The following is a 20,974-nucleotide window of genomic DNA, read 5'->3' as shown; positions in this document are numbered from 1 at the left end:
CTTAACCAATTGCAGCACCCAATCACTCCCACTTCTCATATCTCTTATATATTTCTGGCCTCTTCTCTCTAAACCTTGTGATACCTGTTGGTCTTTTTTTCCTTTCTCTTCCTTCACTGTACCTCCATGGGGATACCAGTTGATCCTCCCTCCCTTTTGCTTCTTCTCTTACTTCAGCATACTGTTCTATTGGGTACATCTGATGTATGCAACTCCATGCATGTGCACCAAAAGTAGCTGAAGCTGCCAGCATGATCTGATCACAGGGTAGCAATCAGATCATGCTAGTAGTTCCATCTGCTGTTGGGGGCACAATAAATCCCTGGAATCCAATCTCCATCTGCTCATCAGGGTGCCATCAAGATGCTCATGAAGACATCAAAAGGTTCAGTGTTTTTGACATCTGAAACATCTAAACACCCTAGTTTAACATCTCCTGCTGTTTTCCTTTTGTTTTCATCTGATGTGTGATATATGATGAGAGGAGCAGTATAACTAAGAGGGAGAAGAAAGCTACTAATATGATTTTGAGTTGAAGGAACACCTTGACCTTGAAATTAAGCTCGACATCCCTTCTCGGTGGGTTCCTTCCTGTAATCTCCTCTGATTGTGACCTCAATCTTTGGTTCCTTAAATATGTTCTATGATCGAATGTTTTCAGAGAAGTAGCAGCTCATTTGTGGTACTGCTCACAACTTGTCATATGGTCTTGAGCTGAAAGAGAAGTTTCGTTCCTCCTATCAACTTATGAGGTTGTACATGGATCGATGCCGATGTACATGCGAATCTTAGCTGTAGCAGATAGAGACATTCATGATTCATCATGCAGCCTTTAGTTCTACCGCTTCAAAATCATTCCTAAAGATTCCGAATTGAAGATGTACTTGGTAGCATACTGTAGAATCTTCACTCATATTTATAGTCGCATTTGTTTCGATTCAACCATGTAAATCTTTACTGTTTGTGTGTGAAGTAAGTATGCTAAAGGAAAGGTATGGAGATTACTTCAAATACATTACCTGAAATGTTAGCAAATTATCTGGATCAGTTCTACTTGTGATGCATGCAGTTCATGTTGGTGAAAGGAGACATGAGAGGAGAAGGTATCCAAGTTAATCCTGATTAGGAGATATGACTTTATGAGTACTGAAAGCAACAAATTTTGCAGTGTTCCATCTATGATAATGTTAGAGGACAAGAGAATCCTCTTTTTTGACTTTGGCTGTCACTCTCCAGTCTTTGGTTTGCTTGTGTCTTCAGAAGAAGTCTCTTCAGGTTCAAAGCCTTCAACCACACGAGACCTCCAAATCCTTCCCCTCTCAACATCACAGTATTCTTTGTCTCATGCATTCTACCATTCAAATGTATCAGTTGCACACTGATTTCCTGATTCTTCTATAACAATTCTTGCAGTAAAAGATGTAGATCTTGAGGCAGCATTACATGCACCTGAAGCAGTAGGTCAGCTCTGCCCACTCTGTAGCAGATCAATCACTTTTTCAGCAGTTCTATCAAAAGCAATGCAGTAATCAAATGCCAGAGGAAAGTTCTGCAACCACTGTGGAGTCAGGTAGATTATTGGTTTGTGTCTGATAAAAAAATGTCCATTGTTGAGCAATATATGTTCATAAGTCATAACAGATATTGGTGGTAGTCTTTTTCAAGCTGCACTTTACCTAATCTCCAAGCAATGGACAACCATTATTATGTCAGGCAGGACCAAATCAAAAGCTTTCATCAATCGAGGGACCATCTTGTGTCTTGGTGAGAATGGGGTTCTAGACTTCCTCCCTACTCCTATTAGAAGATATGTATAGGAACTAAATCTGTCAAGCATCAGGGTTGAATCAATATGATCTAAGAATAAACTCTTGTTAGCTCCAAGGTATAGGATCATCAAACTATGGGTAACAAGAGTGAGTTAAATTGAGTACTAGTGCTTGCATATATTTGTTGTCATCTTGGTCATCTAGATGCACCTGTAGATAGATATTATGAATTATATTAAGAATGTTTCTTCCCTCGATTGATGAATTCAACATCAGCTGAAATTAATCTCATTAATCCACTGGATATTTGTTGTGTGACAAAATTTCTCAGGTGATACATGCAAAATCTGTATATAAAAAGAAGACCAATGTCAACTCATATACACATTAGGAATTTACAATAAAATAATAAATAAATCAAGTTGGGATATAACACCCAATCAATCAGCAGAGAAGAAAAGAAAATTGAATGAAGGAATTAAATGGACCTATAATTGAATCCTATATACCAGATTTAGGGTGAGCTAAGAGCTGGAGAAGAGGGGTGTTGGAAACTGGAATGCACTTGACAAGCCAACCAATTGGCCATGACACAGCTGCAATACCCACGCAAATCCCCCACTGTTCCCAGTCCAACCTTACTGTGCCTGCAAACTCCCTCAAGAACTCCACCATCATCACCTGCAAGAACACAGTGACTGCCACAATCCCCAAGAAGAGCTTATTGGCGCGCATCCCCTCGAACACGTTCTTCTTCTCCAGCTTCCTGGCGTTGAACTCGTTGAAGACTTGGCAGAGAACGAAGGTGTTGAAGATTAAGGTGTTGTTCACCTCTTCGCCTACTCCAAATATGGACTGCCCTCTGAACTGGAGCACCAGCAGAACTGCAACCTGAAACATGGCCTGCGTTGTGAGGTTTCTCCACATGATGTTGGTGATGAGTGGCTCCGTCCGGCCCACTGGGGGCTTCTTCATCAGCTCCTTGGTGGGCCGATCGGTAGCTAAAGCCAGAGCACCCATGGTGTCCATGATCAGGTTCACCCACAGGAGCTGCACCGTCGTCAATGGAACCTCGCCGGTGCTAATGGCGGAGACGAAGTTTATGACCAGTGCGGCAATGTTCACTGTGAGCTGAAACTGTAGGAACTTCTGTATGTTATTGTAGACACACCTTCCCCATCTCATGACGGTCACGACGGTGTCGAAGTTGTCGTTGAGGATGACCACGTCGGAGCTCTCCTTCGCCACCTCGGTGCCTTGGATTCCCATGGAAAGTCCCACGTCGGCTTCCTTCAGTGCCGGCGCGTCGTTTGTGCCATCCCCGGTGACTGCCACGACGTGGCCCTTTGACTTCAAGCACTGCACCATTAGCAGCTTATCGAAGGGAGAAGACCTCGCCATGACTCGAATCTGATCGATCTTCTTCATTCGCTCCTCTGCTGAGTAGTTTCTGAACTCCGGCCCTTCGACCACCAATCCGTCGACGTCATCGTCTCTGAGTATGCCGCACTCGATGGCAATGGCTCTTGCTGTGAACACGTTGTCTCCTGTGATCATTTTGACGGCAACGCCGGCGCGTCTACAGGCGGCGATGGCTGATTCCACTTCAGGGCGACATGGGTCCTTCAAGCCAACGAAGCCCAGCAGAGTCAGTCCGTTGTCGTCGAGGTTTGGCGTCTCTTCTTGATCGACATGAAGATCCTCTGCATCGGTGATTTTATAGGCCAAGGCGATGCACCGAAGACTACGAGCGGCCATGTCTCTGATGACCTTCTCGAGCTTCGTTCTGGACTCGACGTCTACGTCCCGCACATTCCCGTTCCTGTCGAGGTAATGCGAGCATCGAATCAAGATCATCTCAGCAGCTCCTTTCCAGTGTGTGATCATCGCTCTGCTATCCTTCTCTTCCACCAGAACTCCGCTCCGCTTCTTTTCCGAGTTGAAGGCCTCGACGTGAACTACGCTGTACCTCCTCTTCATCTCCTCCACATCCATTCCGAGATCCAGAACTGCCCACCATAGAAGAGCCTTCTCCGTCGGGCTACCAGAGACTTCTGGCACTGCTACAGACGTTGGCCTGTAAACACTGCCTGTGGTGTTCAGCCCGACTCCCTGGTGAAACAGTGTGCGCACTCTTGGCGCGATCGAGGAGATGCTGCCGCCGTCTACCGGAACTCCTTCGTTGCCGATCCAAAACTTGGTAACAGTCATTTGATTCAGCGTCAGAGTGCCGGTCTTGTCGGTGCAGATGGTCGTCACCGAGCCCATCGTCTCGCAAGCTGACAGCCTCCGGACCATGGCGTTGTCCTTCATCATCCTCTTCATCGAGAAGGCCAGCGTCAGGGTCACCGCCAATGGCAAGCCCTCGGGGATCGCCACCACGATGATGGTTACTGCGTCTTGGAAAATACTCACGATGACGCTGATGACGTCGCCGGCGTCCACCTTGTTCTTGTTGAACCTGGGCTGCCCGTTCTCGTCCTTGGTGCTCCCGGTGAAGTAGCGGATCGCTAGCACGGCGAAGACCAGGACAGCCACGACAACGCCAATTTTGCCGATGCTCGACGTCAGCCTCTCGAGCCGCTCCTGGAGCGGCGTCGGCTCGGTCGTCTCGCGGGCGATGGTGCTCATCATCTCCCCCCACGCCGTGTCCGTGCCGACGGCGGTGATGATCATGGAGGCGTATCCGTCGATGACTTTGACGCCGGATGTAAGGAACGGGTTCTTACCGGCGTCGACGTCGACCGGATGGCTCTCGCCTGTCATGCTCGATTCGTCGATCTGCAGAGAATGCCCCTGGAGGAAGAGCCCGTCGCCCGGGACCTGGTCACCGATCTTCAAGAAGATCACGTCTCCGACCACGACGTCGAAGATGGAGATGTCTTGCCGGTGGCCGTCGCGGACGACGCTGACGCTGATGTCGTTGCACTGGGCGGACAGCTTGTCGAACCGCTTCATCTGGCGGAAGTTGCTGACGGCGGAGACGACGGAGACGAGGAAGATGGCGAGGAAGATGCTGGCGCCGTCGTACCATCCTTCCTTGAGGCCGTGCTCCTTGATGCCGAAAGCGAGCGAGACCGCGGCGCAGCCGATCAGGATGAGGAGGAACAAGTCGTTGAGCGCCTCGTACACGAACCAGAAGAACCCCTTGGGCTTCGTCTTGGGGTACGTGTTAGCGCCGAAGGCCTCCCTCCGCGCGTCCAGGTCGCCACCGCCGCCGGATATGCCGGCCTCCGCGTCGGAAGCCAGGCCCGCAGCGATGCCGTCGGCTCCGCCGAGGCGTTGCACTTCGTCAAGCCTGCGCTCCCTCACGAGGGACTTGAGGACGTCGGAGTCGACGATGGAGAAGGGTGGAGCAGGGGCCCTACATTCATCGTCATCGTCGTCCACGATCTCGAGGGAGACGTAGGATGGAGTACGGAGGGCGCCAGTGATGCGCTTCTTGGAGAGGGAGCACATGGCGCGGCAGGAGTAGATCATGGTGAACGCGATGCGCCATCGCTTCTGAGGTACCGAGGCGCGACGGTCGGACGCGATGAAGAAAGCGTATTCCATCAAACGAAGGTGTCGACCACAAGCAACGAAGTCTGTAGCAGGATGGAGAATGAAAGACGTGGGAGAGGAGAGGACGACTGATGGTAGCGACGATGATGAAGGCTTACTCCCCCTTTTCTAACGTATGTAAGCGGCAGCGAGAAGGAAGCGACGAAGGGGAGGGGAAGGAGACGGGTGGTCGGTGAGAAGACCGCCGTTGCAGCCGCTAAACTTGCCGGTTAGTTTACGAAGATCGAACTGGTGGAAGTTGGGAGGCGAAGGAAGCGTTCGTCTTTAATAAGCCGAGTCGGTTGATGCGAAGAAAAGGACGAAGAAGGCGCGTACCAGCTAATAAAGGAGACATGTTTCGATGTCCCAAGCCGGCTTCGACGGTCGGCGCGACGTGGTTCGGTGTCTTACACGAACCGTGTTAAGAAATTGAGTCGGCGACGTTCACATTTGCATTTATGACGGTCGTGCGGTGATGACTTCGTGCCACATCATATATATATATATATATATATATATATATATATATATATATATATATATATATATATATATATATATATATATAACTCTTGTTAATACCCCTCCAATAAACTTCAATTAACTACTATTAAACATAATTATTATTAAATTATATTATAATAAAAAGGACAGAAGAACGAGAGGATGAAAATGATGCATATAAGTGAAAACGAAAAAAAGAAGACAATGATAATTAGGGAGATGTCCACCGTGAAAAATAAATGATGGTGACATGAGCAACACACCGTTAAGATATTAACGAATGAGAAGGATAAAAGAGAATAGAAAGATAGAATGAAGAGAAGAGAGTCCTTAAAAACTATTTGGTTTTCACATTTAACTCTTTAAATATAAGTTTATTATACATATATAATTATGGTTAATGTCTCTCGATCGATAATGAATTGACATATATATTCATTTAGAAAATAAATAATCGATGAAAATAATAAAGGTATTGGGTATTAAAATTTCTAAACTTTTTAATGATTAGTACTACTAAATTATAGATATACATTTGCGGTCGCTATAATACCTAAAACGGATCTCTTTTTATTTATTCTAATAAAATGTTTAACTTTTTCCGATATGTTGTGGGAAATAACTTTCAGCCGTGGCCTCGGGGCCGACGCGGCTCGGTTCGAGTCCGGATGATGAGGATCTCCCTGGGGCGCTCATCGAGCCCGTTGAGGCGATCGAGTGCGGTGTCCAATCGGAACGATGTAGCCGTCTCCTTCGGGCAGGAATTCCTCGCCTACGCGTCCAGAGGGGACCTTCGGCTTCGCACCTGCATAAAGGTCGAGCTGAGGCTCTCGGCTTGACCCCTCCGACGATCAAGTTAGCAAATGTGGAGGGGGTTTCAAATGAAGAAGGGTTTTCGTGTGTTTGTCTCCCACCCTCTTTCTAATGAACGAGAGGGTATTTATAGGGAAACATACTGTTTCCTGAGCTACCTGCTTGCAGGGGATAGGCTGGTAGCGTCTGACTTTGTGTTGGCGTGGCGTGAAGAATTGAGCTTTGGCAAGATGTTAATACGCCTCGGTCGGCGTTCCGATCTGCATTGATCAGGTGCTGTTGCGTGAGGCGTCATTTGACGTCAACCGAGTCTTATCATAATTACTATCCTCATCACGATATAAGGATGAAAAAATCATATCACCAAACCCTCTCAATTAGTCTCTTATTTCTTATCTTTCATATTTTAGTATATAATAATAAAACAATTAAATCTGCGGTACAATTTTTTAATCGGATCCATGTTTGATCCGACTCGCATCGATCCGATCCGATCCTTATATGAATGCTTCGTATATTGGTCAGCTTGGTCGGCTCTTTAGTCCCACATCGGCAACACATGCAGAAAGGAGACGCACAAGCGGGTATAAAAGAAAGAGGAAGCTTGCATTTCAACTCATACCTTTCTCGGCCTTTTGGCTAAGATCAAGTGTAGTATCTGTTCTTATCAGTTTAATATCTGATACGTGGGTCATCGATCCACTATGATATTAAATTAATTTCTTGTGGGGGAGGTCCCACCACAGTGGCTTGCCACTGGGGGCCTCGCGCGTCGCCTGTGCGTTGCACTACAGCACTGGCCTGGCGCACCCCGACCAAACCAAATTCAAATTTGTTTCGTTGTTCCGATTTGACTCTTAATCAAGATGTTAGTTATCTGGTTCAAGTAAGATGATTGGTGTTTTTTATGTTTAGGAATGAAGTGGTTATTTTATTCGTTGATTTTGTTAATTGAAATTTTGATTACCTATAATGTTTATAATGGTTGTATACTCATTTTGACCTAATAAATTCTTTCATATCTGATACGTAAAGGTGTTGGAAAATTTCATATTTATTGATGATACTAATATTTGGAGGGACAAATATGCTATTTTTAATTTTTCAGAGGGCTAAATTTCATGGATGTAAATACTTTTACTTTATGATATATCCCAATTTCATTTATTTATTTTATATTAATATAATTTTTCTATGTTTTCTTATAAATCTATAATTTTTGTATTACATAATTACAAATGTGATGTTGTACTTTTTTATTTATTTATTATTTTAAATAATATCGGTTCTCATTATATTTAATAATAAAAATATGATATATCTATAAAACTTAGAATAGACCTTCGATGAGACCAGACCATTTAAGTCTTAAAATATCTAAAACGATCTCAATTCTTTAATTTCATTTTTTTATGAAATATTTAAGTTTATTATATGGATGAAAGAAAAATCTTAATATATTGACTATCATCAATTCCTCTCTTTGCGTTCTCTATCATTCCTTTATAATATTATGCAATTATTTTCGTATCCATGTTATTCTATGCTGGTTTTGTCCATTGGTTGGTCTCTTTAGTCCCACATCGGTAACGTGCGTAATAGAAAAGAGCGAAATGAGTATAAAATAAGAGGGATCTTTTTCGTCCAAAGCATACCTTTCTCGGCCTTTTGGCTAAGATCAAGTGTAGTATCTGTTCTTATCAGTTTAATATCTGATACGTGGGTCATTGACCCACTATGATATTAAATTAATTTATTGTGGGGGAGGGCTCATCATAATGGCTTGCCATTGGGGACCTCGCGTGTCATCTGTGCGTTGCACTATAGCACTGACCTGGCGCACCCCGACCAAACCAAATTCAAATTTGTTGTTTTGTTGTATTGACTGACCCTTAATCAAGATGTTAGTTATCTGGTTCAAGTAAGATGATTGGTGTTTTTTATGTTTATATTTGTATTCAATATACTGGGGAATGAAGTGGTTATTTTATTGATTGATTTTACTAATTGAAAGATACATAAAGTATGAAAGAAAAAGGACGTTGGAATAGATGTTGTGAAAGAAAAAGGAGAAACAAATTATACGGACAACCCTAAAAAATTATATAAATACATGAATTCTTTTAAAAATTTCATATTTATTGATGATTAGTGGCGCACTTAAGTTTATTTGATGGATGTCAAAGGAGTGGTATACATGAAATTTTGATTATTTAGGGATACATGCAATACTAATATTTGGAGGGACAAATATGCTATTTTTAATTTCAGAGGGCTAAATTTCATGGATGTAAATACTTTTACTTACTCTATGATATATCTCAATTTCATTTATTTATTTTATATTAATATAAATTTTCTATGTTTTCTTGTAAATATATAATTTTTGTATTACATAATTACAAATGCTATGTTGTACTCTTTTTTATTTATTATTTTGAATAATATCAGTTCTCATTGTATTTAACAATAAGAATAGGTCTATACCTTCGATGAGTTTGATTCACTTACCAGACCATTGAAGTCTTAAAATATCTAAAACGATCTCAATTATTTAATTTTATATTTTTTATGAAATATTTAAGTTTATTATATGGATGAAAGAAAAATCTTAATATATTGGCTACCATCAATTCCTCACTACGCGTTCTCTATCATTCCTTTATAATATTATACAATTATTTTATGATATTATTCATTATATATATATATATATATATATATATATATATATATATATATATATATATAGTTATGGACTTATATGTCGCGTGTTTAGATCGGTTGTGTTCATTGGTTGGTCTCTTTAGTCCTACATCGGTAATGTGCGTAATAGAAAAGAGCGAAACGAGAGTATAAAATAAGAGGGATCTCTTTCGTCTACAGCATACCTTTCTCGGCCTTTTGGCTAAGATCAAGTGTAGTATCTGTTCTTATCAGTTTAATATCTGATATGGAGGGTCATCGATCCTATTTTGGGGGAGGGCCCATTACAGTGGCTTGCCATTGGGGACTTCGCGCGTTGTCTGTGCGTTGCACTACAGTGACCTGGCACACCCCGACCAAACCAAACCAAATTTGTTTTGTTGTACTGATTGACCCTTAATTAAGATGTTAATTATCTGGTACAATTAAAACATTGGTGTTTATTATGTTTATATTTGTATTCAATATAATATATTGAGGAATGAAGTGGTTATTTTATTCGTTGATTTTACTAATTGAAAGATAAAGAAAAAGGATGTTGGAATAGATGTTGTGAAAGAAAAAGGATGAAACAAATTATACGGACAACCCTAAAAAATTATATAAATACATGAATTCTTTTAAAATTTCATATTTATTGATGATTAGTGGCGCACTTAAGTTTATTTGATGGATGTCAAAGGAGTGGTATACATGAAATTTTGATTATTTAAGGATACATGCAATACTAATATTTGGAGAGACAAATATGTTATTTTTAATTTTTCAAAGGGCTAAATTTCCTGGATGTAAATACTTTTACTTACTCTATGATATATCTCAATTTTATTTATTTATTTTATATTAATATAATTTTTCTATGTTTTCTTGTAAATCTATAATTTTTGTATTACATAATTACAAATGCTATGTTGTACTCTTTTTTATTTATTATTTTAAATAATATCGGTTCTCATTGTATTTAATAATAAGAATAGGATACATTTATAAAATTTAGAATAGACCTTCGATGAATTTGATTCACTGACCAGACCATTTAAGTCTTAAAATATCTAAAACGATCTCAATTCTTTAATTTTATATTTTTATGAAATATTTAAGTTTATTATATGGATGAAAGAAAAATCTTAATATATTGGCTACCATCAATTCGTCTCTATACGTTCTCTATCATTCCTTTATAGTATTATACAATTATTTTATGAAATTATTCAATATATATATATATATATATATATATATATATATATATATATATATATATATATATATATATATATATATATATATATATATATATATATATATATATATATATATAGACTTATATGCTGGATCCATGTTATTCTATGCTGGTTGTGTCTATTGGTTGGTCTCTTTAGTCTCACAGTAAAGTGCGTAATAGAAAAAAAGTGAAACAAGTATAAGGATCTCTTTCGTCCGAAGCATACATTTCTCGGCCTTTTGATTAAGATCAAGTGTAGTATATGTTCTTATCAGTTTAATATCTAATACGTTGGTTATCGATCTATTATGATATTAAATTAATTTATTGTGGGGGAAGGCCCATCACAGTGGCTTGTCATTGGGGACCTCGTGCGTTGCCTGTGCGTTGCACTACAACACAGACCTGGTGCACCCCGACCAAACTAAATTCAAATTTGTTTTGTTGTACCGATTGACCCTTAATCAAGATGTTAGTTATCTGGTACAATTAAGACAATTGGTGTTTTTTATGTTTATATTTGTATTCAATATATTGAGGAATGAAGTGGTTATTTTATTCGTTGATTTTACTAATTGAAAGATACATAAAATATGAAAGAAAAAGGATGTTGGAATAGATGTTGTGAAAGAAAAAGATGAAACAAATTATACGGACAACCCTAAAAAATTATATAAATACATGAATTCTTTTAAAAATTTCATATTTATTGATGATTAGTGGCCCACTTAAGTTTATTTGATGGAAGTCAAAGGAGTGGTATACATGAAATTTTGATTATTTAGGGATACATGCAATACTAATATTTGGAGGGACAAATATGCTATTTTTAATTTCAGAGGGCTAAATTTCGTGGATGTAAATACTTTTACTTACTCTATGATATATCTCAATTTCATTTATTTATTTTATATTAATATAAATTTTCTATGTTTTCTTGTAAATCTATATTTTTTGTATTACATAATTACAAATGCTATGTTGTACTCTTTTTTATTTATTATTTTGAATAATATCGGTTCTCATTGTATTTAACAATAAGAATAGGATACATTTATTTAATATCTAAAATGATCTCAATTCTTTAATTTCATATTTTTTATGAAATATTTAAGTTTATTATATGGCTGAAAGAAAAATCTTAATATATTGGTTACCATCAATTCCTCTCTATGCGTTCTCTATCATTCCTTTATAATATTATGTAATTATTTTATGATATTATATATTATATATATATAGTTATGGGCTTATATATCCCGTGCTTGGATCCATGTTATGCTATGCTGGTTGTGTCCATTGGTTGGTTTCTTTAGTCCCACATCGATAACGTGTGCAATAGAAAGGAGCGAAACAGGTATAAAATAAGAGGGATCTCTCTCATCAAAAGCATACCTTTCTCGGCCTTTTGGCTAAGATCAAGTGTAGTATCTGTTCTTATCAGTTTAATATCTGATACGTGGGTCATCGATCCACTATGATATTAAATTAATTTATTGTGGGGGAGGGCCCATCACAGTGGCTTGCCACTGGGGCTCTCGCGCGTCGCCTAGGCGTTGCACTATTGCCCAGGCCTGGCGCACCCCGACCAAACCACATGTAAATCTTTGTACGAGAGTATCTCAATTTTCTTTTGATGTTAAATATATCGATGGAGAAAGGGATTCCAAGTTTTAGATATTAAATATATCGGTGGAAATGAAAGGGATTCTAAGGCAGAGAGTTTAAATATTCTGTGCATTTTTATATGTATTGTGAAAATCTCATGAACCCGTGAGCAACACTGATTCCATGATTCAATGGTAAGTAAACCACAACGGAAGTCCGAGTTCTCAAGAAAAGAAGTTATAAGAGATACCAAACTTACAGGCCGTGCGGAGGGAGGAATCAGATGCACATGAACCCGTTCAAGCCATGGATCTATAGACAACCTGACATCCTATATCCGCTCTCTTTAGTAAGTCTTCTACAGTAGGTTCTCTCTCAAGGCAGGTATGGCGGACAGACGAAGCCAGTCGCAGCCATTTCGCTTCTGGCTGCCTGCCTGGACTCACCCGACAAGGAGTAGCACTCCGCGCCAACCCGTTCCAACTCGACAGAAATCCCTGCGTCGCGATGCATCGCAGCCTTCGGATCATACAACATCCTCATCACCGTCCTCGCCGACCGCAACCCGAAGAGTTCCTCAACCATCACCACCACCGGCTTCGTCGCGAAACCGTCCATCATCTCGTCCCCAAGCCAGAAATGCAAATGAACAGCAGCGATCACGGCCTCAGTCCCCACAACCGTCTCCGATCAACTCAGATAAGCAAGCTGCAGTAGCGAGAAATGTCAGGTCCCAATCCGCATTACAAACTGCATCAACTCAGGTGAAGTCTCGGCTCTCATCCCAAGCTCTTGCACCTGACTCACAATCTTCATCACCTGCAAAGAGAACATCTCCTTCGAACCAGCCATTGTCATTGGCCCATGAATCCCAGCCAACCATATTGCATCCTAAATCTCAGGCCCGTGCTATCCGTCTTACAAAAGATTCAAATCCTAAGCCGACAAGAAACCACATTTTGCAGGAACCAAATTTGCCGCTTGTATCAACCAATTCGCTGGAGAATAAACCTCTAGAATCGTACTCCATCTCTTTACCCCAGCCGTCAACACCTAAAGAACAAAGAGAGAAGATTAAATTAGAAGAAACCGAGCCTTCTCAATCTCGAAAGTTGGAAGATACAAACAAACAAACTGCAGAAGAGAAGCATAAACTAAAGTTAACAACAAACCACCCTAAGAATCCCACCAAAGCCCCAAATTCATATTCAACACCTGAAGGGACTAATAGAGACAAGCTTAGGACAACACCAGACACAGAAGAGAAGCCCTTCACTGGAGAACGCAACAAGTCAAAGGAACAGGGAGAAGTCAAGCAACTCAGCATGACATCTGAGAACAGCCTGATCACATCCCCCACACAAAGTGGATTAGTCTCACTATCCATTAACTCAAATGCAGAACACAGGAAGGATACTGATACTGCTGAGCATACAAAAGATGGTTCCACCAGAGAGGAACAGAAAATTGCAATTTCAACTATCTCACAAGATTCATTCTATGATGGCAAGAGAGCCATGTTCAAGGAGGAGATCAAGGAAGGGCTTTCTAAACTGTTACAGAAGATAGGTACTGGATATTCTGGTGGGGTGAGGAATGGACTATCGACAAATGTACTTACTTTGGCTGGCAATAACAGTGGAGCATCCATGATTATAGGTTATGAGGGTACCGATAGAGAGAATTTCTACCATGCCCACAAGGATCAAAAGCTCGACAAGGAGAAGGTTGATGCAAGAGGCAGTTGCAGTGAAGAAAAGTGGCAGCATAGTGGAAAGGGGGCATTTACAACCAGCATTAACAACAATGTGCAAAGCATCAACAACTCAGCTGTCGATGAAAGTTCCTGCAGTGTCAGAAACCCAGGCGTCCATTTGAATCTCTCAAGAACTAAGGAAACCTTGGTTTCCAAAAGAACAGTGGAACCCCTGGAGACTGAAAGGACACCTTCCAAGCCAATCCAAAGCCAGAAACCAACTCGTGAGCCCAGAATTAGAAGACGCTGCCTTCGGGCATTGCTTATGGAACCTAGTGAGAGTGATCCAGAAAATCCTGAGAAGCCCCAGCGTCATGGATGTCGTTACAGCTGTGAAGAGAAAAAGAAGTTAAAGGATGACAATCATGGAATGTCCACGACTAATTCTGGCTTGCAGAACAACTGAGAAGGTACAAGCAGAGGTCTAAACCAATAATCACAAACTATAAACGTTTACAATTTGGTTAGTTGAAACCAAAAGAGTGTGTTCCATGTAATGAAATTTTAGTCTATTTCAATGATTTTATCTCCATTCTTGCAAGGGCCTATTTTTTATGAATGAATATCAATTGTTGAACCTGTCATTTACAACTGCTTCATAATTTAAATATTATCGACCTAAAGAAATCAGTTTAATTAATGACAGCATGTTATTTGTAAATCGATTAAAAATGCTTAAATTAAGTATCAAAGTAACAAAAATGAAAGTTAAAAGTGAATGAGATGTTTCCATTAACTTGTAGACAATCATTGAATACATGTAATATCATAGAAGACTGAATTCCTTTTTCAAGTCACCCATAGGGCTCCTTGTATTATTACTTCAACATTTACACTAATCTCTTATCCAAAAAATATTTAAGCTATTTAAAAAAAAAATCTCATTGATATTAACATAAATGTTTATACAGAGATTTTTAAAAAAGTTATGTTATACGTGCAACATCAAATAAGTTGGTAAGCCTACGACATTGCTTTGCCCAATAAAGGTCAATGTTTCCATCGGTTGGCACCTGAACGGAGTAGCAACTCAGTTCAAGCGTTTGCAGCACTGATGATGAACAGAGGTTCTCTCTGCCTCTCAAAGTGAGATTCCCCATGTTTAGTAGATGGAAACCATCAACGTTCTTTCACAAACAGCACTCAAAATTCTCTCTTCATCTATGTGCTGCGTGCAACTTGTCCAGCATTAAAAAACAAAGTAGCTTTGACCAACTGAGGTATTGCTTTTCAAATTAAAAGAAACCTATATACTCTTAAACATAGATCACAATGTCCAATGAAAATGGTAGGAAGGTGCATATCATGGCAAATCTTGGATTCCAAGTCAATAAAAAAAGTAGTGAGTTCAACTTACTTTGGAGTACATCTTAGCAATTAGAATGTTATCTTTGGATGAAACTAAGTTACCGAGCAAATAAAGCGAACGAAGAAAAAGTAAAATGCAACCTTCTGAACCTGAAGTTCTAGTGTAATTCTTGAAATTACTTGCAGCAAAAGTAGAGCTGCATTAGGACACCATGGACTAATGGATCTTGATTAAAGTTGGTACAGCATTACTACTTAGTCTTCTGCACAATCTTCAGGAAATTCTGCAATCAGAGATATTATCCCAACATCCTCACAAGCCTTAATTTTTTTATGAACATATGTTTGACAATGGCTTTTTGACCCACCAGTACCACACCTAGTCCACGTATTCTCTTGACGGTATGCTTCATATAGCGTACTTCTTTAGCTATATCTAATTCAACAATAGCTTTTAGCTATTCATGAACTGCTATGGTTTTGTTCCAGAAGTAAAAAAATAAGAATAGACTGGTGAAACATGATTTTCGACAAAGCACATTACATGTTCAGGAAGACTATCAGTGAAAAATTATACTCCATAAGACAAACTGACCTGACATGATTTGTAAAATTTTATTCCACACTTAAGCCAGTAGCTTTATATTTGCGATCTTTAAGCAGAGAAGCAAGTTTAGAAGAACAATAGTATAAAATCGAAGGAACTTGAATAGCATACATGGTGCTCAAATAGAAACCACCAAATTATCCAAGGTAGCTAAATTAAGATCACACTAAAAAGAAAAAGCAATCCTTTGTGCAGATCAAGAAGAAAAAGTTTCATGCAACTCTTATTGCATGAGATAAACATTGGTGTCACATTTGTCATAGGCTGGAAAAAAGCTTTATAAGCGATTACATATTCAACAATATATCCTAATCCACAAACTTCTGAAGGGTTTTATAAACATATTCTTGTATAGAAAAGCACCTTTTTAAGTCATGCAGAAAATATTTTTGATACAAATATGAAAAACGATAATTACCTCTAAATTAATCAGATGGCCAAGGTTAGGTGTGCTATGTGAAAATCTGGTTTTTCTTTGTTGCTTGATCTCAAAAGACGTGTGCGTAGAGGAAAAATCGTCCTACATCCAAGTGACGGTCAACTGTTTGTGTTTATGACCCAACCAATTAACATACAAGTTCGGGTTACCACCTCTGTGTTGGGATTCTGCACGAGTAGGGGGGCGAAGCAGAGGGGAGCTGGATCTGGCAGTCGTCCAGGCGTCAGAAAGATCGAGCCCCAGGATGTAGCGGTCGGTCCTCTTCTTGGTCGGCGACCACTTCGGTGATGGTTCTGGTGGTGGTGGGAAGCGAGATATTTGGACGCAAAAGGGGGCGATGACAACCAAGCCGGCTCTCGTTTCGCATATTTCTGCAACGCGACGAACTCCTTCTCGGGTCGGGAATCGGATGGCGATGGTCGAAGAAGACGCCGGGCGACTCGCGTCGGGTTGGCGTCGTCATCGATGTGTGTACTTAGAGCTGGACGACAGCTATTGGTGCGTCGTGGGCGCTTTGTGCGTGAGACTGTACACCCGATCGACGCAGGCCGATCCAACTCTCGCGTTGAGGTGAGACCACCTGTCTCCTCCGACACAGGAAACAGGGTTTTTGGAGCCTATGTTCTGACTCGATGTGGACATCGTCCCTGTCATTAAATTTGTGGACTTTTTCTTGGTTTTTTTTTTGTCGCCTTTTTTTTGTACGATATATTACTAAATCTTATTTATTATTTCCTGAGTGATAAATATATAATGTTAGTGATAAATCCTGATAAAAAATATATATGTATAATATATAAACGTTTGTTTATGGTCTCAATTTTGGTGCATTGCGGTAGGCTATGATCAAAGCTCAGACATGGGTCTTCATCGATCCAATCAAGAAAAGAATGGAATCAGCAGTCTGCAAAGACAAGCAACTCAATCTTCTTAAGGTAAAAGTTCATCAAGGAGACTCAGAATCCCATTCTGCCAATGAAACTAAATCATGCATGTGTGCTGATGCGGCACAAGAACTCTCTATGATACGGCAGAGATCGCTCCCTAAGCAATCAGGACTTCCTTTTCACTGAACTCACTCACTCTCTCTGATGCTGAGTTCACAGGTTTCTTCTTCACCATCTCGCTGCCATGGCCTTCGGCTGTACGGAAAGGTATCAGCTTCTTCTCGCAGCACGACCGGATTGCTTCGTCGAACATGTCCTCCATCGTGTACTGGAACTTGTACCCCAGCTCCATGAGCTTCTTCGAGGAGAAGTGCACCCTTAAGATGCCTTCGTCGATCCCTTCAAACCTACAACGAATAGCTTTCTTATTTAGATAGATCTTTTCTTGCTTGCATCTCAAGTGGTTTGGGTGAGTATGAGAGCACTTGCTTTTGAGGGATGATGTACTGGGGGTATCGTTCCTTGAACATCTTTGCGAGGTCGTATATGGTGGCGTCATGGGAGGAGCAGATGTATCTTCCTTGTGCGTTCGGGTGCTCGTACAGGAAGATGTGGGTGTCACACAGGTCGTCCAAGTGGACTAGTTGAACTTGCCTCAAGATCGAGTAGTGAGCTTCGTTTCCTGCTTGCATGCATGGATGATGCAGTCAACAGCTAAGACATGCAGGGCTGATGATTCTGTCGAAAGTACCGCTGCTACGTGTTTCTGCAAGTACCTGTGATGAGTGACAGCGCAGTGATCATGCTGGGCGGCATGGTGGTGGTGATGAAAGGACCGACCACCAGAGTCGGGATGATGCTGATGAAGTGAATGCCGTTCTCCTTTGCGAACTCCCACGCCGCTTTCTCAGCCAGTGTTTTGGACACGAAATACATCTGCAGTACAAGATCATTTCCTTTTATTCTCCCCCATTCAAATTTTGCTACAAGCAGAAGATGGGAGTGACATACGTACGTACCCATCCTGTCATCTTGACGCGGCGGCAGAACTCCATGTTGCTCCAGGAGCTCTCGTCGTACTCCGGCTGCTGGTGCTCCTGCACGTTGACGGTGCCCGCCGAGGAAGTGAACACGACGCGCTTGACCGTGCCGGCTTCCTTGCAGGCCCTCATGATGCTCAAAACCCCATTAACGGTGGGCTTGATGATCTCATTCTACAAGCAACTTGGACTTGAGCATATACATAGAGAGAGAGAGAGAGAGAGAGAGAGAGAGGCTGCATGCTGCAAAGAGAAGAGGATTAATGGAGCTACCTCAGGGTCTTTGGACTCGAAGTCCATGGGGGTGGCCACATGGAACACTCCTTCACATCCCTTGATCACCTCAGTAAAGCTTCCTTCCTCGTCCAAGTCTGCTCTCCAGATCGAGAGCCGCTCAGCCGATCCCGGAAGATCTAGCAGAGGCTTGACCTTCTTCTGATTCGCTGCATCAAGACAACAAACCATTCAAGTATCTGCTGTTCCTGCTTGATCTCTTCATGTGCAAGGGAGCGAGATGCAAAGAGAAATATACTATACTGACAGGGGTCTCTCACGGTGGCCCTGACGATGTATCCATTCTGCAGAAGCTTCATAACTAGCCATGATCCGACGTATCCCGAGGCTCCGGTCACCACCACCGATCCCTTCATCTCTCTCTCTCTCTCTCTCACCCTCTCTGAGATTAAACTGATGATTCTGATATGCCGAACCTTACTCCTTCAGATGTATTTAAAGACCGAAACCAGAGGGAGAGATGGTGGCTGTTCCATCTGGCTTTCTCTCAGTGGAGGAGGAAGAAGAAGGAGGATGGCGGTAGATTGGAACGTGGCTCATCTAATTTTCATGCTCCAACGAACGAAGAAGAGGAAGTCGTATGAACTTTAGGTGTGTTCCCTGAAGTGCCTAATCGTGTCACGGAACTATGTAAAGAACGCGGACGGTGGTAGATTGGGGGGGTCCAAGAAGTGTCCACTGTCTGAGGTGACGAAGCTCCTATTGTTCATACCCATCTCAATCACAAAGGTGGAGTTTGGTAGGAGTCAATCCGTCGAATTAACCTTCCTTGTACTAAATGGAGCAGTGGGAACGCCAAGTCCAGTCCTTGTATTCAATGAGAGCCCCTGTTTCAACGCACGAAGGGTAGGTGCACCACACACTCTTTCCTAGAACTGATGTGTCGTGCATGCACTGTCTTTTTTCGAAACAGGATTTTAACAGTATCGACTAAGTATTATTGAACTGGTATCTTTATATTGTCGACAATCTTATAATGTCAATCTACCTATAGCACACTCTAAGCAACGTATCTAGGACAGTGTGGTAGAGAGCCTTAAGAGATTAAATTATTACTGGGAGAATCGGATTTCTAGGTATAGATTTATGGTTTATCACTTTAATTTTCGCCTGAGCTTTATATTGTTGAGATGTAGGTCGACAAACCATCTGATGACCATTTACAGTAATGTGTGACATTAAGGTTTATTTGATTTTTTTTATTTATTGACTTTGGTTTGTGCTTCTTTATCGACAAAGTACGTCAAAACTGTACATATTGTGCCTAAAAATTGCACCAGCGTAAACTTATACGTGCAGACCATGCGTGGTGATGATACTGTCTTCAATGAGTGCACGCCTTTCTTCGAGCGCCACGTGGGCACACGCCACCTGTTGCGCCTCCGAATCTGATGCTTTGTCGTTGCCTCCCCACGTCATCCGGATTCTGTTCCAAAAAGATTAGCCGCTCTCTGTCCTCTTCCTCGCGCGCACCACGGCCATCTCCATCCGTCGACTCCAGAGCAGTGACGAGATCCTCAGGCTCAGATAAATCTCTGTACGGGTCGGACAGGTCGTTCCCACGCAGACAAAACACAGTGACTCGGGCATGGCGTCGACACTTCGTTTCGAGTCTATAAATAGTAAGAGACGACCGGGGAGCTGAAGTCAACGGATGCAGTCTCTGACGACGATGTCGTTGTTCACGAGTCCCGTGGCGGCGAGTCCGGCGATGCACGACGTAATGAGGCGGTACCACAGCCGGCACAAAGCCCCGGGGCAGTGCCGCTCAGCGAACGTGCAGTACGTCGCGGCGCCCCTGCCCGTCGTCTGGTCGTTACTGCGGCGGTTGGACCGGCCGCAGGGCTACAAGCGGTTCCTTAAGGGATGCAGGCTGCGCGCCGGGGACGGCAGGGTGGGGAGCATGAGGGAGGTGACGCTGGTGTCCGGGCTGCCGGCGGGGACCAGCACGGAGCGGCTCGACGCGCTGGACGACGAGCGGCACGTGATCAGCTTCTCCGTCGTGGGCGGCGACCACCGGCTGAGCAATTACCAGTCGACCACGTCGCTCCACGAGGGCGGCGGAGGGGAGGGGACCGTGGTGGTGGAGTCGTACGTGGTGGACGTGCCTCCAGGGAACACGGAGGAGGACCCCTGCGTCTTCGTCGACACCATCATCCGGTGCAACCTCATCTCGCTGGCGAGCGTTGCGGAGCGGATGGCAGTTTATGAACTACCATAACCTGTAAGCAGTTTATCTCTTATATATATATATGCACACACACACACACACACACACACACACACACACACACACACACACACGCACACACACACACACACACACACACACACACACACATATATGACCGAATAAAAAATTAAGAAAACAATGCAACTGTATCTAAGAAAAAGTTTGAGAAAATAAAATGAGAATAAGTGTTTTAGGTATCATTTGTGTCTTACAAAAGATTCTCATTAAAATGTCTAAATTAA

At 41.9% G+C, this 20,974-nt stretch overlaps 4 protein-coding genes, 4 non-coding genes and 1 pseudogene across 8 annotated transcripts; 7 read left to right on the top strand and 2 right to left on the bottom strand.

The window, feature by feature from the left end:
- Window positions 1-2,121: 2,121 nt before the first annotated feature.
- Window positions 2,122-5,650, bottom strand: LOC103981655 (calcium-transporting ATPase 7, plasma membrane-type-like). Its single transcript, XM_009398398.3, has one exon. The coding sequence runs from the start codon at window positions 5,322-5,324 to the stop codon at window positions 2,271-2,273; it is 3,054 nt and encodes a 1,017-aa protein (XP_009396673.2). The 5' UTR covers window positions 5,325-5,650; the 3' UTR covers window positions 2,122-2,270.
- A 1,597-nt stretch (window positions 5,651-7,247) lies between these two features.
- On the top strand, window positions 7,248-7,444 carry LOC135637412 (U2 spliceosomal RNA). The gene has a single exon (XR_010496264.1). It is a non-coding gene; the product is annotated as a U2 spliceosomal RNA (small nuclear RNA).
- An 836-nt stretch (window positions 7,445-8,280) lies between these two features.
- On the top strand, window positions 8,281-8,477 carry LOC135637413 (U2 spliceosomal RNA). The gene has a single exon (XR_010496265.1). It is a non-coding gene; the product is annotated as a U2 spliceosomal RNA (small nuclear RNA).
- A 1,039-nt stretch (window positions 8,478-9,516) lies between these two features.
- On the top strand, window positions 9,517-9,691 carry LOC135637415 (U2 spliceosomal RNA; annotated as a pseudogene).
- A 1,091-nt stretch (window positions 9,692-10,782) lies between these two features.
- On the top strand, window positions 10,783-10,979 carry LOC135637414 (U2 spliceosomal RNA). The gene has a single exon (XR_010496266.1). It is a non-coding gene; the product is annotated as a U2 spliceosomal RNA (small nuclear RNA).
- A 972-nt stretch (window positions 10,980-11,951) lies between these two features.
- LOC135637411 (U2 spliceosomal RNA) lies at window positions 11,952-12,148 on the top strand. The gene has a single exon (XR_010496263.1). It is a non-coding gene; the product is annotated as a U2 spliceosomal RNA (small nuclear RNA).
- Window positions 12,149-12,554: 406 nt separating this feature from the next.
- Window positions 12,555-14,330, top strand: LOC135635298 (uncharacterized). Its single transcript, XM_065146276.1, has one exon. It carries the CDS (start codon window positions 12,555-12,557, stop codon window positions 14,328-14,330), a length of 1,776 nt encoding a protein of 591 aa, XP_065002348.1.
- Window positions 14,331-17,183: 2,853 nt separating this feature from the next.
- LOC135634537 (dihydroflavonol 4-reductase-like) lies at window positions 17,184-18,949 on the bottom strand. Its single transcript, XM_065144899.1, has 6 exons — window positions 18,747-18,949; window positions 18,479-18,648; window positions 18,185-18,379; window positions 17,942-18,101; window positions 17,655-17,847; window positions 17,184-17,572 (listed from the first exon to the last, which is right to left on the bottom strand). The coding sequence occupies exons 1-6, from the start codon at window positions 18,853-18,855 to the stop codon at window positions 17,323-17,325; spliced, it is 1,077 nt and encodes a 358-aa protein (XP_065000971.1). The 5' UTR covers window positions 18,856-18,949; the 3' UTR covers window positions 17,184-17,322.
- A 1,222-nt stretch (window positions 18,950-20,171) lies between these two features.
- LOC135635294 (abscisic acid receptor PYL12-like) lies at window positions 20,172-20,720 on the top strand. The gene has a single exon (XM_065146272.1). It carries the CDS (start codon window positions 20,172-20,174, stop codon window positions 20,718-20,720), a length of 549 nt encoding a protein of 182 aa, XP_065002344.1.
- Window positions 20,721-20,974: the final 254 nt, after the last annotated feature.

The sequence above is a fragment of the Musa acuminata genome, chromosome BXJ3-4 (assembly GCF_036884655.1).
Source record: "Musa acuminata AAA Group cultivar baxijiao chromosome BXJ3-4, Cavendish_Baxijiao_AAA, whole genome shotgun sequence".
Taxonomy (NCBI): Eukaryota; Viridiplantae; Streptophyta; class Magnoliopsida; order Zingiberales; family Musaceae; genus Musa; species Musa acuminata.
The sequence above is the reverse complement of the archived record's forward strand: the minus strand, read 5'-3'. Positions and strand labels throughout refer to the sequence as shown.